General features: G+C 35.8%; 1 protein-coding gene across 1 annotated transcript in view; it reads right to left on the bottom strand.

Moving 5' to 3' along the window:
• The window catches only part of EYS (EGF-like photoreceptor maintenance factor), a 765,389-nt gene extending 759,576 nt beyond the window's left edge, over nucleotides 1-5,813 (bottom strand). Inside the window, exons 1-2 of the mRNA XM_085217834.1 lie at nucleotides 5,054-5,813; nucleotides 2,707-2,820 (exon numbers count right to left, since the gene is read on the bottom strand). Coding sequence (XP_085073960.1) covers nucleotides 2,707-2,820; nucleotides 5,054-5,813 — 874 coding nt within the window. The remainder of the gene's footprint in view (nucleotides 1-2,706; nucleotides 2,821-5,053) is intronic.
• Between the last annotated feature and the right edge of the window lie 10,091 nt (nucleotides 5,814-15,904).

Genomic DNA, 15,904 nt, shown 5'->3' with positions numbered 1-15,904 from the left:
GTATTCCAATGTACTGCATACTTCCAGTAGTTAAAACTGAAATAATTCATATTACAACAGGAAAAAATGAGGCAATTTCACAGAATAGAATTACCTAGGTTGGAAAAGATCTCCAAGATCATCAAATCCAACCACCATCCTGACCTACTGGAGTCCGATCACTAAACCATGACACTTAGTGCTACTTCCGTACATCTTTTACATACTTATTTGGCTAGGGACTGCACTACTTCCCTGAGCAGCCTGTTCCAATGTTTAACTATCATGTCCATGAAGAAATTCTTCCCTATATCCATCTAAACCTTCTCAGGCACAACTCATTTTCTTCTTGTTCTATCACTTGCTAGAGTGATAAAGAGAACCTCCTCAGTTCCTGAAGGCCTGCCTTCTCCTTCTATGGTACTTATTTTGTTTAGAAGGAAGAAAAAATACTCAATTTTATTTAAACTTAATAGAGAAGAAAGTGAGAGATACTTCAAAAAATCACAATTTCTTTCCTTTTCTTCTCAATTCTTACCAGAAACCTAGAAGACTGTAGCTCCATGCCACCCTCTCTAGAGTTGAGTGCTCTGAACTATTTTCATGTCACTGTGGGTTCAGGTTTCTATATTTAAGAATTTTCCTTGCCACCTCAACTCAACCTCAGTAGGTGAAAACTGTAGAGATTCAAAGATTTCAAAAGAAATGTTTTGGGAGTGAAAAGGACAAAAGCAGGTATTTTATATAGATCATGCATGAGAAAAAAAAAAAAAAAAACTTTACTGAAAGATTTTTCTTCTTTTGAAAAAAAGGACTTTCAGTTTTCACAGAATGAGGCTGACTGTGATGCCCTATACAGTGAAGGAAGGATGACACTAAGTTGGCAAGAAGTATTGATCTGCCTGGGGGAAGGAAAGACCTACAAAGGAATGTGGGCAGGCTGGATAGATGTACTGAGGACAGTGGGATGAAGTTCAACAAAATCAAGTGCCAGGTCCTGCACTTTGGCCACAGCAACCCCAGGCAATGCTACAGGCTTGTGGCAGAGGGACTGGAAGATTGTGCAGTGGAACCAGACTTTGGGGTATTGGCTCTGCTGAACATGAGCCAGCAGTATGCCCAGGTGGCCAAGAAGGCCAGTGGCATCCTTATGTATCAGAAGCAATGATGCCAGCAGGAGCAGGGAAGTGACCATCCCACTGTACTCAGTACTGGTAATGCCACATCTCAACTACTGTGTTCAGTTTTGGGCCCCTCACTACAAGAAAGACATTGAGGCCCTGGAGTGTGTCCAGAGAAGGGAAATGAAGCTAGGGAGGGGTCTGGAGCACAAGTCTTATGAGGAGTATCTGAGGGAGCTGAGATTGTCAAGTCTGGAGCAGAGGAGGCTCAGGAGAGACCTTATTGCTCTCTACTACTACCTGAAGGGAGGTTGTGATGAGGTGGGAGTCAGCCTTTTGTCCCAAGTAACTAGCGATAGGACTAGAGGGAATAGCCTCAAAGTTGTGCCAGAGAAGATTCAGGTTTGGGTGTTAGGAAGAAAGTCTTCTCTAAGCAAGTGGTCAGGTGCTGGACTAGGCTGCTCAGGTAGGTGGTGGAGTCACTGAACCTGGAGCTGTTTGAGAAACATTTAGATATTGAACTGAGGGACATGGTTTAGTGGGAAGTATTGATGGTAGGTGGACAGGTGGATTGGATGATCTTGTAGGTCTTTTCCAACCTTGGTGATTCTGTGATTCTAAAGGGGGGAAGAATATAAGATGGAGTTATAAAATATATAATCAGGAATGTCTATTTTGTTTTTTAAAATACAATTATACTCAACTAAAATGTCAACAAGAACATTCAGTCTCTTATTAAGAAAATAAAGACTGACACTTGAATCCCTATTACCTCCATCTAATTCCCTTCCTGCCGTCCACTGTGTTTTGCCTTACTTTTAATTCCATATCTCAATGTAATGATTTTCCTTTTTTTTCTTTTTCTTTTCAGGGATAACTAATGATTCCATAAAACATACAGTTTTAGAAGTTTTACTGCCCTTGAGTATTCTAACTAGCTTTATACTTATCTTATTCTTAACTACTGTTATTAATACTTCTCTTATACCAACACAGTAAATCTCTGCTGTGAAGTACAAGAATGAATAGCTTTAAATATGAAGTCTAACTTCCAAAAAAAAGGTGTATATAATAGGATGGTATGGATACATTTTCTAATTTAAGCTATTCTCATGAAAACATTTTTTTTGTGAAATGCATCACAAGAAAACTGGTCAGCTTCTTTCTATTTAAATCAAGAGACACTACTAGATCAAGAAATTACTGACTTTAAATTATTTCTATCTTATCTTTCTAGCACATCTATTAAAAGCATATTGAATTTATGAGTATTGGTGTTGTGAACATCCTAAATCATCCAACAAGAACTGATCCTGAATTGCAAAACTGTAGTTGGCAACCAGTGTATGATTCTGAAAGATTATGAGGATTATGAACCTTTTCTTGTTATATTGCCAACAAGAGGAAGGTCCTCATGGATGCAAATTAAGTATCTACAGCTTCTGTTGTCCTTTAAAATAGTCACAGAGAAGTCTGATTTCTTTCTGATACAAGAAATTTAAAAAACCTGAGGAAATGTAAAACTGTACAACAACCTAAATCAGCCATTTCAGTAAAGAAAAGGTTCACATCATTATTATAGACCAAGAAAAATGTTTTGTCTTACCTGTAAAGCCCTTGTCACATTCACAAAGAAAGGTGTTTGGAGTTACATTGCTGCAGTTGCCATTGAAACAAGTATGTGGTTGGCATTGTCCAACTATTTCTGTACAATTTTTACCTATTTAAAAGGAGTAGTAAGAACACTGAACTTAATTAAATATTTTAATTTTTTTCTCAACATTTCAAATATATATGTTAAATAATAGATGATAGGTAGATATTAGTGCTAATATTGGTCACTATATTTAAAGAAAATTACTGGAGTTTTAAAGAACAATACAAAACTGTTTAGTTGCTTTAATATGAACTAATGTTTATCTACCCCATCTACCACATGATTACAAATTCACGTGTAACATAAAATCCAAATGCAATTAATAGAGTAGATATTGTTTTTTGTTTTTGACATGAATATAGGTTACAGTTTCTTCCAGCATAAAAAGTAAAAATGAAAAACAAAGCTGTTTTCGTATGCAGTCCAATTTTTGACTAAGTTTTTCTTATTATGCATCTTTCTGAGAATTACCATTTCAATTATCAATTGTTTTGCTATTACAGCATACGGGCATAAAAAAAATGAATATGCTTCCTACTTGTATTGTTACTATAACATTATTTATGATTCAGCAATTATCCCACTTTCTAATAACTTTTTGTTATGGGAAATGCTTTTATTTCCAGTGCTTTTGTGTCGCCATGATTTGATGGTTTAATCTCCTAGTTCTTGTTCCACACAGTTTATTTATTGGACCAGTACTATCAGTACAAAGTGATGGCATTAGCCAACGCTGTCCCATATAGGCTAGGAGAATATTTTGAGCGTTGCTTAATGACTGCATTAAACATGATTAGTTTTAATTACTTATGAATATTCCAATCGGTCTGAATAATAGGAGTAGCAGGCTTTTTAGGCGTTACTATTTTCACAGAATCACAGAATTGTAGGGGTTGGAAGGGACCTCTAGAGATCATCGAGACCAACCCCCCTGCCAAAGCAGGTTCCCTACACCAGGTCGCACAGGTAGGCGTCCAGGCGAGACTTGAATATCTCCAGAGAAGGAGACTCCACAACCTCCCTGGGCAGCCTGTTCCAGTGCTCCGTCACCCTCACCGTGAAGAAGTTCTTTCAAAGCATTTTACGCAGCCCCCAGAAGTCACAAAAGAAATGGGAAACATACTGCATCAGTGATTTCTGCCATTAGTTTTCTGCTACTTTTTAAAGTTTTAAATTATAAAAAAAAATATTTTTCTCATATCACTGATATATTCATACTTGCATAATCTATTTGCAAATGCATCGGTAACTGAACTATTATGCCATTTGAAAAGCAAGTAAAAATAAATTACGTGAAACTTTATTTTAACATAATCTTTAAATTCTTTCTGTGAACCTACTCATTCCTGACTCATCAAATGTGTTTCCTAACATAGCATCACGATTGAAAGAGCACAGAATTGCAGCCACTGAAGGAACATTTGCTAGAATTCTGCTCCACAAGTACGGACAGAGTTGCAACAATCCTTCTTTTGATAGGAATAATTAATTCTGGTACTTTCTGGTTTCCTGAGCTGCATTAATCTGAATGCAGGAAAAATATATCCAGTGTTTACATCATCCCCTTTTGTTTTTCCATGAAATCAAGACAATGACTGGGTAAGAATGTATATAATCATACTGTACTCTGATAGCAAACAAATATCCTAGATCCTTTGCCTAGATGTACAAAATAAATACTGCAGCTTTACATACATAAAATTCAGTGATTTTTTAAAAATTATTATTCTTACATGAAATATTTAATCTGATGATAGCAATAATTTGTTAAACAAGCATGTTTAGCAAACTTCTTTGGAAAGGAACATAAAATGTAAAAATTATGGAAAACATGTAAGTATAGGGTTTTTCTTTTTTTTTTTTTGCCTAATTAAATAAATTATTGTTATTGAAAACATTGATTTTTAAATTTTCAGAATTTTAAATAGTTGTTTTTGTATGGGCTAACTCCCAGAAATTTGTTATTTTGTGTAAGAATTTTTTGTTGTTGAGCAAACATATTAAAAAAAAAAAATCTGTTACTTCTGTCATGTTCTTAAGTGGGAAAGAAGCATGAACACGATCTTTTAATTCTCCCTCTACAATGAACACAAGAATGTAAGCAAGTACAAGCTATCTTTGAATGACTGCCAAGATGAGAGACTATGAGAGACTATCAGTAAAAGGCACTGTGCATGTACAGTAGGTGCAATGGACAATCAAAATGTATGGAAACATTGCTAATGACATGCTCACTTTATATATATTTATATTCTTTAGTGGACAATAACACTTATTTATAGGTAGAAAAAAATACCTGAAAACTCTGGAGGACAAGTGCATTCATATGACTTTCCGGTGCCTTCTGATTTCTCAGTACAAGAGGCATTGTTATGGCAAGGTTTAGTGGAGCACACATTAAACTTCTGGCAGAATTTTCCAGAATACTGTGAGAAACAGTGGCAACTATACTGCTTTTCCCAAACATGGCTTAAACATCTTCCATGCTTGGAGCACAATGGTGCATTTGGAGTCTCTTGACAAAACTGCTGCTTCACAGTTACATTCAGACGAAGGCCCATGTTGCACAGATGTGGGCCTCTCTTATGTAGCTCCACAAAGTAATGAGTTCCAACACCAAGCCAGGTAGGGTCAACTTGGTGCAGTCCTCTTATCTGGCAAACAAAAATCTGTTGTTCTTGAAGAAAGCCAGTTTTAGGGCAATTAATAAATTCTTCCTTGGAGACATTTAACAAATTCATACCATAGGATTGAAATGATGGATCAGAAGAGATGAAGAGACTATCACCCAATTGAAGCTGTACAGGGCATATCTGAGGGACACTGAGATTTTTGTCTTCCCTAGTAGAATTTGTATTCACATTCCAGCATTCTGAATAAAAGTCTGTGCATATATTTTTCCTTAGTGTCCACTCCATTACAACATGTTTTGGTTCCACTCGCCATTCAGCAATTATTTGCCTCTCACATATGATCTGCCCCTTCACAATGCAGAGCTGAAGAAAGAACACTACCATGTGAACTGTTGATTTTGGAGTCATTGTTTCAACTAGCATGTGGGAGTCTTCATTCACATCTGCTTTATTACTGAAAATGGATTTAGATCACCTTTATCCTCAGCTGTTTGTATTCTTTTTGGTAGCCTAGGAATTCAAACAGAGAAAAACATTGTTTTCATGCTAAATGCAGTAGATTGATAAAGCTTTGTAAAGAGAGAGAGAGAGAGAGAGAGAAAAAAGATTCAGCAAAGTAGGGTTGACATGTAATAAGACATCAGAATTCTTTTTCTGACATTCCTCAGTTTTTCTTTCTTTTGGGCAAACCCATTGAAGGATCCAATATTATTTATGTACAAAGCTTAACAGTATATAGCACCTGCTTCTGACGAAATAAAGCAACATCCAGTCAGTCCTATATGCACAACTGTAGTACATGCAGAAACAATCTATAGGCAGTCTGATGAAACTGTGTATTAACTATGGTAAAAACACATGGCAAGCATCTACTGTACTGGAGTAAATGACTTCTCTTCCCAGTTGGTCAGCAACTTGCTTTTGCCTTTGCCTTCTTGCTCTCCCTCTCCTTTTGCTTCAAGGTAATCTTCATTGTCTGAGCAAGCCTTCAACAGAATTGCACCTCCTTAGTAAACCATGCATGAGAGCTTAGCCCAATGACCTTTGTGAAGCAATGACCAGAGCTGTTAAAGCCTTAGATGAAACCATAAGGTTGTGAATTATTGACTAGCAACTAATAACAGTGCAAGATCTGAGGCTTAGAATGTTAAACTCAAAAGGGGTAGAAGCTGCATTTTGCTCGTCTTCTCAAAACTCTTTTATTTTCATTTAATTATCAAATTCCAATTCTGCCTTCAGATAAGTTAGACATACTCTAACTACCTACTCCACAACCAGGCAGGTAAGATAATTTCTAACTCCTCACTATTTCCACACTTGGGAGCTAATTCCTTGTAAGGGAAAAAAGTAATTAAAAAAAAAAAAAAACAACAACACAATTTTGCAGAATCGCTATCCTTGAATAACAAGCATATACCTATATTGAGACTATTTTATCATCTTGAGTGTCACATGATGTTCAGCAATACCATTAAATAATGTTCTAGCAAATGTACGGTTTGGATCATTTAGCATTTTTTCTTCTCATCTAGCAAGTTGAACTATTATATCCATTACAGCTGCTATTACATCCGTCACTGTTATCAGATATAAAAGTCTATGCTTTATATTACTGAGTATTAAGAAATTCTACATTCTGCAACCTGTCTTTACGCATCTTTTTTTGTAATGAGATTTTGTCAGGGGTTACTAAAATTAATGTTTATAAAAGGTTATCTTTCTTTTTAGACACTTTGAAAAGAGAGCAATTGAATGACTAACATGGAAGAATTCTTGCCCACATAGTTCTCCTTTCATCTCTGTAATTCTGCATAGTTCTGATATCAAATGCAGGCTTCTTTTTTACTGATAGAGGCTACTTCTTCAGAGTATTTGTATGGGAAAAAAACTTCTGAACTCTTTCTAAGTAAGTCGTCATTAGCATTCAAAAAGTTTATATTTGGTCTTTACAAAATTCATTATTAGTCTTCACACAACTGAAATATATTACTATAAGAGTACTAGAATAACCAACTTTAAATAAGCAATTTTAAATAAGCAAATACATCCTTTAAAGCAATGGCAAGAATAGGGCAAGATGCAAAATTATGGAAAGTGAAAATCAAGAGTGAATAAAGATTATTTGTTTGTGTTAGCAATAAAGTCATGAGAAAAAAAAATTATATAGTAAAGAGTATTAAAAGTCAAGACCTAAGCATGAAATAGTTTCAATACTAATATAGATGGTGTAAAAAGTCAACAAAAAAAATTCAATATCCACAAAACGCTGAAACCATAAGTCATGAGATAAACTCATTTCATGAGATAAAATTTGAAAGTAATTATAACTGTCAGATTTTATGTCTAGATCAGGCAAGAACAAATACTTCTTATAATTCCACATGCTTCCATGTAATTTATAAGGACAAAGAAAAACCCAAGACTTGCACATGTGGACACACAGTACTTCACAGTACTTCAAAACTACCTTGCAAAGGAAAAGTTACGTAAGACTGGGTGAAAGAAAGCATAATCTTTTTATAGTAATGGAGAAGTGAAACAGCAAGGTTTATGCAGGACCCCAGGGAAGTCACTTAAAAGCAAAAAGCAAAGTCTATGTCATTTGCATTCCAGTCCAGTATCTTAAATATTATGATTTTATTTTATTAATGAGTTATTAAATATTAATAACAAAAACAAAATGTATTTTAAGTAAGATTGCAGAAATACTCATACAAGTTATCTGACTAAAGAATCTCAAAGAAAAAAAGAACTTGCCAAAGAAGGAAATACATAAGAAAATACTTAGGAAAATCATGACCCTTTGCTTGGGCCAGGAATGCACTTCTTGCCCCCTCCTTGCATCTCGCACACATCCTTCCTAGTCTGCCTGTCCTCACTTGTAGTTGGCTCTGGTAGCAAAAGGCTGTGACCTTGGATCAAGATGGTGTGAAGAGAGCTGGGAGAGCTGTAGGGGACCTTCCTGGAGGCCCCCTGCCTCACTCAGGATCTGCATTTAAGCTCAGGCTCTTATCATTGATCTTCACCTGGGGTACGCTGGAGCTGGGAAAGTAGTTGGCATTGTATCCCATTTATCCAGGCCCTGACTCAAATATTCAATTTCCTGAGTTGATGTGGGGATTTCTCTCTCAGCGTGCTGAGTCTGGGAACCACTGGACTGTTGGCTCGGGGTACCAGAGCTGTCAGCTGTGTGATGGTACTTTGAGCTCACTGTCATACCCACTACCATCTCCTTACCCTTGCAAGACAGCCCATTTGCTGCTCCATGGGACAGTGATACCACGCTTGCTTTATTTCCAATGCACATTTGAAAACATCTTTTTAAAGCATGAATTAAACTACAAATAATATAAAAAAAATGCCTCAAGTTAAAGCGCTTTCACAATATGGTTTCTATCCTGTGCATTTTACAAATATATGTGCTATCTGTGTCTATTACATAGCAAGTTGTCCTTCATGCCTTTATACTTACCACAAAATTAAAAATCCTTAGAAAATGATGTTGCCAATCTTCACTGTTTGTAAATGATCATTTCCCTATTTGCACCATTTAAAACATAAAGTAGTGGATGAATCATTAAGTTGTTAACATGATTTTCTAGAACATTGAACGTCCTAGACTTCACCTCAAAATACAGAATTGTTATTTCTAATTTCAGATAAACTATAGCTGTCGACAGAAGTAGTGACAATGCAACCAACATTGGAGTTGTAAGGCGTCCTAATTCATAACCTTTGCTTATGAATCCATGAAGCATAACTCCAGGCAAAACAGTCTTCAGACAGGGACTTTTACTTTACTTCTGTTCACTGATTCATATTTTGAGAATAAGAACCACATAAACAAACACATGCTGTTTTACTCTCACCCATCTCAGCTTTATTTGCAGATTGCACTGTGACTGCCCAAATTCCTCCAGAGCAAGGTAAGTAGGAAGCTAGGGTGTTTTGCATAACATTTTTTTTTCTGTTGCCTTGTATTTAAAGGATTCTTGATGCTCAGTTCCTAAATATCCCTGTCCTGGTGTGGGTTGCCTACGGCTGCAGCTCCTTGGGATATATGTACTGCAGTGGTGTGGTGGGCCTCCATTGATATGTCTCCAGCTCCCATTCTCTGTGGAGTCAGATATAAATAAAAATAAAGTCCAAGGAGCCAAAAAGCCAAAATGCTAGACAAAATATGTTATTTCCAAATAGCCTAGGTAGAAAGCACCATTATTTTTTCCTGTGTTCTTTGCTTGTACTTCTCTACATGGGATTGCAATGTTTCACCTGACTTTGATCCTGACTGTCACTTGTTGAGGTCACAAAGGCTGAAAGAAAGCTCAACAATGACAGGAGATTACAGCTACCTTGTAAATTGGGCAAACAGCTCAACACAGCATGTTTAAAGATTAACAGTTAAATATTTACATAGAATCAGTGCCTGTTTCTTGGAACATTAGATTAGAGAACCTACAAGCCTTGCCATGATTTGTTATTTTTGTTATATTTTTCTTCTTTATTCAGAATATAAGAATGGCACTCTAGCAGAGGCCTTTCTTTTCTTAGATTCAAAATGATTGTAGAAGCAACAAAATAAAAAACCTCCACAGTAGTTCCCAGCTTCCAAAAAAGAAACTACTTTTACAGTTAAATTAGTAGAAAGAGCCTTAAAAGAAGTCAGCAGGGTTAAATCCTCATAGAGAAAGCCAACACTATCTAAGGCCACTGTATTAGAGGGGGAAAAATGCTGTGCCATTAATGAGGACTTGAAAACAGACAAATAGATAAAAGGAGTTGATATGGCTGAACAAGAGTGTGTAGGAAGGAAATGATGCACACTTCACAATCTGCAATTCCCTAAAAATAAATGAAATAAAAACATCACAGGCTCTGATATATTGAGTGTGAAAGCATAGATTCATATAAAAAACACCAGAGGGATGAAAAAATTCAGTAAGCAAATAACACAGTATTGAAATAAACAATAAATTGCTAGAAACACTGTAGTATCAAAGCATAGCAGCCTCCATTTATATCGAACAGACATTCTCTGTACAACAGGAGCATTTGAAGAGATAAGTTAGAAAAACTAAAGTACATTTTAGTTTTCTGCTCACTGTGAAGGAGTTTGGTTATCTAATACACAGAATTTGTCAGCATTTGGAGTGTTAATAGAAAAAGTAGATAGACAGCAACAGTGAGTCTGATCCCACAAAATACCCAATGTTACAAGAACTCAAGAATTAAATAGAATAACTTATTCTTGTACATATCCTCTTGCTGTGAGATATACTTTTGTGTCAAATATTAGAGAAGAGTTGATATGAGTCACAAAACGCAAAGTCAGGACTCAAGAGAATTATCAGAGTCCTCTGAGGATTCCTCATAAAAGGAGCATTATAAAATCACTCTAGAAATTCAGGATTGGGACTTTGCCTTTTAAGATATCCTTGCTTCAGGCTAAGAAGAAATTGATGTATTTAACAGCATTATTTGTAGGAAGAGTCAAAGCATTACTCCTTCCTCTCAGTTGAGTATCCTGCTATGCTCATCCTTAATGAACAGGGAAACTTGAGTTATTTTTTGTTCAGTGGTATTGCAGTTTTCTGGAGTAGAGTTGAAAAGTGGACTCCTGTGAATTCAGCTTATCTTCTCAAAGATGATAGAAGAAGATGATAGAAGGATGAAGGAAAGTTTTCATGTTCAGAGGAGAAAATACAGGACTGATTGGCAAGGCAGGCACAGTAGGTAGCTGGGTGCTTGCAATGCTTAAAGAGAAGTCACAGGCCGCCAGGGTGATGACAATACTTTCTAAGGAGTGAAGCACAGAATTTGAGGAAAGCCAGAAGTTCACTGAGATGACTGGATTCAGGGACCTACATATAGTGTAACAGGGAAGAATTGTTAATTAGCCCTATCTGTATATGTTCTATCCCAATTATCCTGCATTTTCTCTATTACAAAACTTATAATTAAACAGTTGCTTCTTTTTTTAGTAAAAAAAAAATTATTTTTCTTAAACCTTTGGAGGACGCTGCTGGAATAGAAGATCTATGCAGATCATGATTCTCTAGGAGGAATAACTGTTCTCTGTCTTTAGGATTGACACAGCACCTTCTCTTATATCCTCTGAAGACATCGCTGTGTCCTAGGATATGTGTCCTTGTGTTATTGGTGTGGTGACACAATTAGTCACAATCACATTTAGTGAAAACTGTGATCACAGTACAAACTAGAGAAGGAAAAGACACATTGAGACATCTCAGTCAAATTGGAAGAGAACTTCACAAGTCACTGAGAATGACATTCCCTGTAGAACCACTGACACCACCCTGCTGAGTTTCACAGGTTTGCTGTAGTCACCAGTGATTTCTGTTAGTGAGGGGCCCCAAACTGAAAACAGTACTCATGCTGCAGTCTTGCAAGAGCTGAGTACAGGAGGATGATCACCCTCCCTGCTCCTGCTGGCAGCACTGTTTCTGATACAAGCCAGGATTCCATTGACCTTGGCCACCTGAACACACTGCTGATTCATGTACTGCTGAGCACTAACCAACAGCCTTAGATACTTCTCCTCCACACAGCCTTCCAGCCGCTCTGTCCCAAGCCTGCAGCATTGCCTGGGGCTATTGTAGCCAAAGTGCAGGACCTAGCACTTGGCCCTGTTGAACCCATTCTCTATTTAAAACTTCATATATGTTTCTTCTGAAGCCTGTTTTATATTGAAACTGTTCCTGATGTGTTTTAAGCTTTTTTTTTTTTTTTTTTTAAGTATTGCTCTTTTTTTTTTCTGTTTATATATTATGTAGTCATTAAGACAATTCATAATAAATTAGGATCAACTGCACATTAGCTAAAATTGAGTTATATTCTATAGAAAGTTATTCTTGTGTATCTTTTTCAATTTCAATATGTAACTGCCTTACGAACATTAAAAATATAAACAGATCAAATCAATCTTTACTGTATCAGCAACTCAGATCCACAAATCCATTTTGAACTGATTATCACCTTATTTTCACGATTTCAATAGTCTGAGAATATTTCTTTTTTCCTTTTTTTTTTTTAGTTCCTATAGTATCTTTACTTCTGAATTCGACTCCAATCTATACCTTTTTACTGCGTTTTGGTTCACATAATGCAGCAGTTTCAGAACAAGTGACCTTCAAATGAAACAAACCTGAAAGAAACATTTCAATAAGTAACCGGTGCTCTGCAGCCAATAGCGGTCATCAGCCTGTATGTATAGAGCAAGCTGGCAATAACACCTCTGAAAAGAGACTGTTATGGATATCAGGTAGCTGTATCAAGTTGCTTCACTGCTTTACTTTCAATTTCTCTCTTTTCTGCATCGCTTGGAAATGTAGACTTAACTGTGAACTAAACGTGAACTAAAATAGAACTAATTTCTTAAACTATTCAAGGAGTTACACCCTGCTGCATTCAACAGAATTGTTCCCCAATTAGAGCAAAATGAATTAAATCCATCACGTAGATTAATCTGCCTGAAATTAGCTGAAGATTTAAAAAGAAAATTCGTTTTTGCTAAGCCCAGCTAATTTAGGTACTGTGAATTGATCTCTACAACTCAGTTAAAGGAAGTATTAGCCTAAATTCTTCATTCTTAAGGAACTATATTAGTCAAGGAATGCTTGACTATTTCAGTCTATTGTAACTGTAGTTGAGGATAAAAAGGAGCAAGATTACTGAAGAATCCTGGATGTCCTACTTAAGCAAAAAATGAACAGCAAAGGAGCTAGAAAGATGGAGTAAGGTTGGATGATAAAGGAAGGTTCGATTCTCTTTTGAATTTGTATTGAAGCATTCATGAAGAATCACCAGACTATGCTTTTTTTCTTTTTAATTTATTTAAGTCATATACTGGAATGCATATTTTCCCTTATTCCAATAAAAGAAAAAAAACGAGTGGAATTATTACCAATAAGAACAATTATTACCAATAAAAACAGTATTATTTTGTAACCATATATGTTTCAAAATTTAGTAGTATGATATTACTGAAAATTCAGATACAAAGCCTACATCCATACCACTAGGCATTTTCAAAGTTAAAGCAAATCTGAAGGCAACATGCATAAAGAATAGTATTTAGACCACAAAAATATCTTCTTCTCTGCCTAATTATATTAACAATAAAGAAAGGAGTAAATTATTTATATATATTATCAAGTCTAGTACTAGGAACAAGACATAATTCTTCCACAGTGTTCAGCTTTAGGCTGTTTCTTGGAACCATTGTGACTATTATCAACTCATCTTTACCAAACTGACTTGATCAGTGAGTTTAGAGGCACAGTTTATGAAATCTCTGGCCAAGGAGTACTCCTAATACACAGTCAGAGAGCAGACAGACATTCTGGAGGCTGAGAAAGAGTGATAGTTTTGATAGGTCAGACCATCTCATCAAACCTCAGGACTAGAAAACAGCCTTTGTCAATGTTCAGTTCTTTGAACTTCAGGCCTTCAGTGCTGAATTTGATTGTTACATTTCAGGGAGCTACGAAGCACAAGACAAAGCACAGTATCTGTACCCACTTCATAAAATTAAATAATTTACCAAAAATAAATGAACCAGAATAAATACCCAGAACATATTACCATTTTACGAGGATTTTAAAATACAGATTTTATATAAAAAAAAAACAACAAAAAAAAAGACACATAAATAATGAAATAATGACAATAATTTCATTTCTATGACTCAGTGTAAAAAGGTTTGAATGATAATTATCAGTTTAGTAATTATGCATTTCACTTAATCCTAGACATTATTAATTCACATTTGGGAACTGCATTTTCCTTGTAAACATCACATGTCTGCCAAATGCATACTAACAGCATGCACAACACCTGATTACAGATAAATATTTAAGTTCACATAGTGACAAAACCTTATTCTTACCACAATGCATAAGTGCATAAATGCAAGGAATACACAAGGAGTATTAAAAACGTATGTTGCTCATAGTTTGTTTTTTTTCTTTAATTTTCCTAATAGATAGGATAAATTTAATGTTAGCATTAAGACAAACTATTGAAAATGTTAATAATTAATATATTTAATACTAAAGGTACAACAGCATACCTAGGTACCAAGGAAAAGTGATTTATCTTCCAGAAGATTTTGTGAATATTAATTTACAATGAGGACAACATGAACTAAACCACCATCCCATTGCATCTCCTGCTATGTTCTCATCTAGACTGATTGGAACATAAATTAATTTAAACTTTCCTTAATTTGTTAGACCCAATTTTGAAATAATAACTAAAAAAAAAACCAAAAGGTAGTACCACCTGCAAAGTTGTTGTACCACTTATTGACGTTTCAGTTGCCCTCATCAAAATTCTTGCACAAACTCACAGAATAAAGAATGCGGAGCCTCTATAAGAATGAAAAAATAGAGAGCTCACAATTCTCATTTAATTTGAAGCAAACAAACAATTGGGCTGCTGTTGAAATTATCTTAGGTCATTACTGTCAACATTCAGAATATCAAACAACCATTTACATACAAGTTACTGTCAAAACTCTAAGTTTTGTCTGGGATAAACTGCAGCAGGTGCACAGGGGAAATCTCTTTCCACACACAGTACAGGAAATTAAAGCATTTTTCAAAGCCAGCCTTTCCACTAGCTGAGATGAATAGAATTTTAATCTAAATTTTGAACAAGGTATCATCTGGATTGCGTAAGAGAATTTTAGTATTTATGCCTGTAATACTATAACGGGATAGAATGTACCACAATAATAGCAGGGTGGCAAATTCTTCGGGTACTACAAATGAGAATGAGCCCAAACGCAGCAGCCACAGAAATGAAGGGAAAGAGCTGCTTACCCCAGGCAGGCCACAGGTTGGCAGAGATCTCCAGCAAGAGATACTCTCACCTCCACTGCCAACCCCTAAATGAGACCTGGAAAGGGCTGGATCCTGGCTCCACCCCTTCCAGTTATTCATATGTACTGCTTGCACCTGAGCTCCCCTGGGTTGGCCCTGCCTTCCCACCAGGTGCTCAATCACTGGTTCAGGCCATGACTTAGCATTTTCACAATAGCATCAAAAAGATATGAAAAGCTAGAAAGTATAGAATTAGGAATAAACATGCAGTTCTCCTAAAAGCTGAGCTAAAATGAACACTTGAGTAATCAAGACTCTACCAACAATACTCAAAAGCAGACTTTAACTTATTCAAGTAAAAAACCTGTATATAGAAAAAGAAAAAAAATGTTCTCCAGACTCTCCTCAGAAAAAAAATGAACATAATATTAGTTTTTGTTAACAAATGCCTTAGGATTAATTCCTGAATTCAAATGCTTTAATTGTGAGAAGGCAGATATCTCGTCACTTGTTTCAATTGCAGAATCACATTGCAGGACAGAAAGTGTCTTGTGAAGCTCTAAAGAGGCTGTGATAGATTTAATAGCGCACAAATATCTGTTTTGGTCCTCAGGCTGCTTTTATTTAGTTGGTGATTTTATTCAATCACATACCTGTGTTAGAAATTAA

This window comes from Meleagris gallopavo, chromosome 2 (genome assembly GCF_905368555.1).
Source record: "Meleagris gallopavo chromosome 2, MGAL_WU_HG_1.1, whole genome shotgun sequence".
In the NCBI taxonomy this organism is placed as follows: Eukaryota; Metazoa; Chordata; class Aves; order Galliformes; family Phasianidae; genus Meleagris; species Meleagris gallopavo.
The sequence above is the reverse complement of the archived record's forward strand: the minus strand, read 5'-3'. Positions and strand labels throughout refer to the sequence as shown.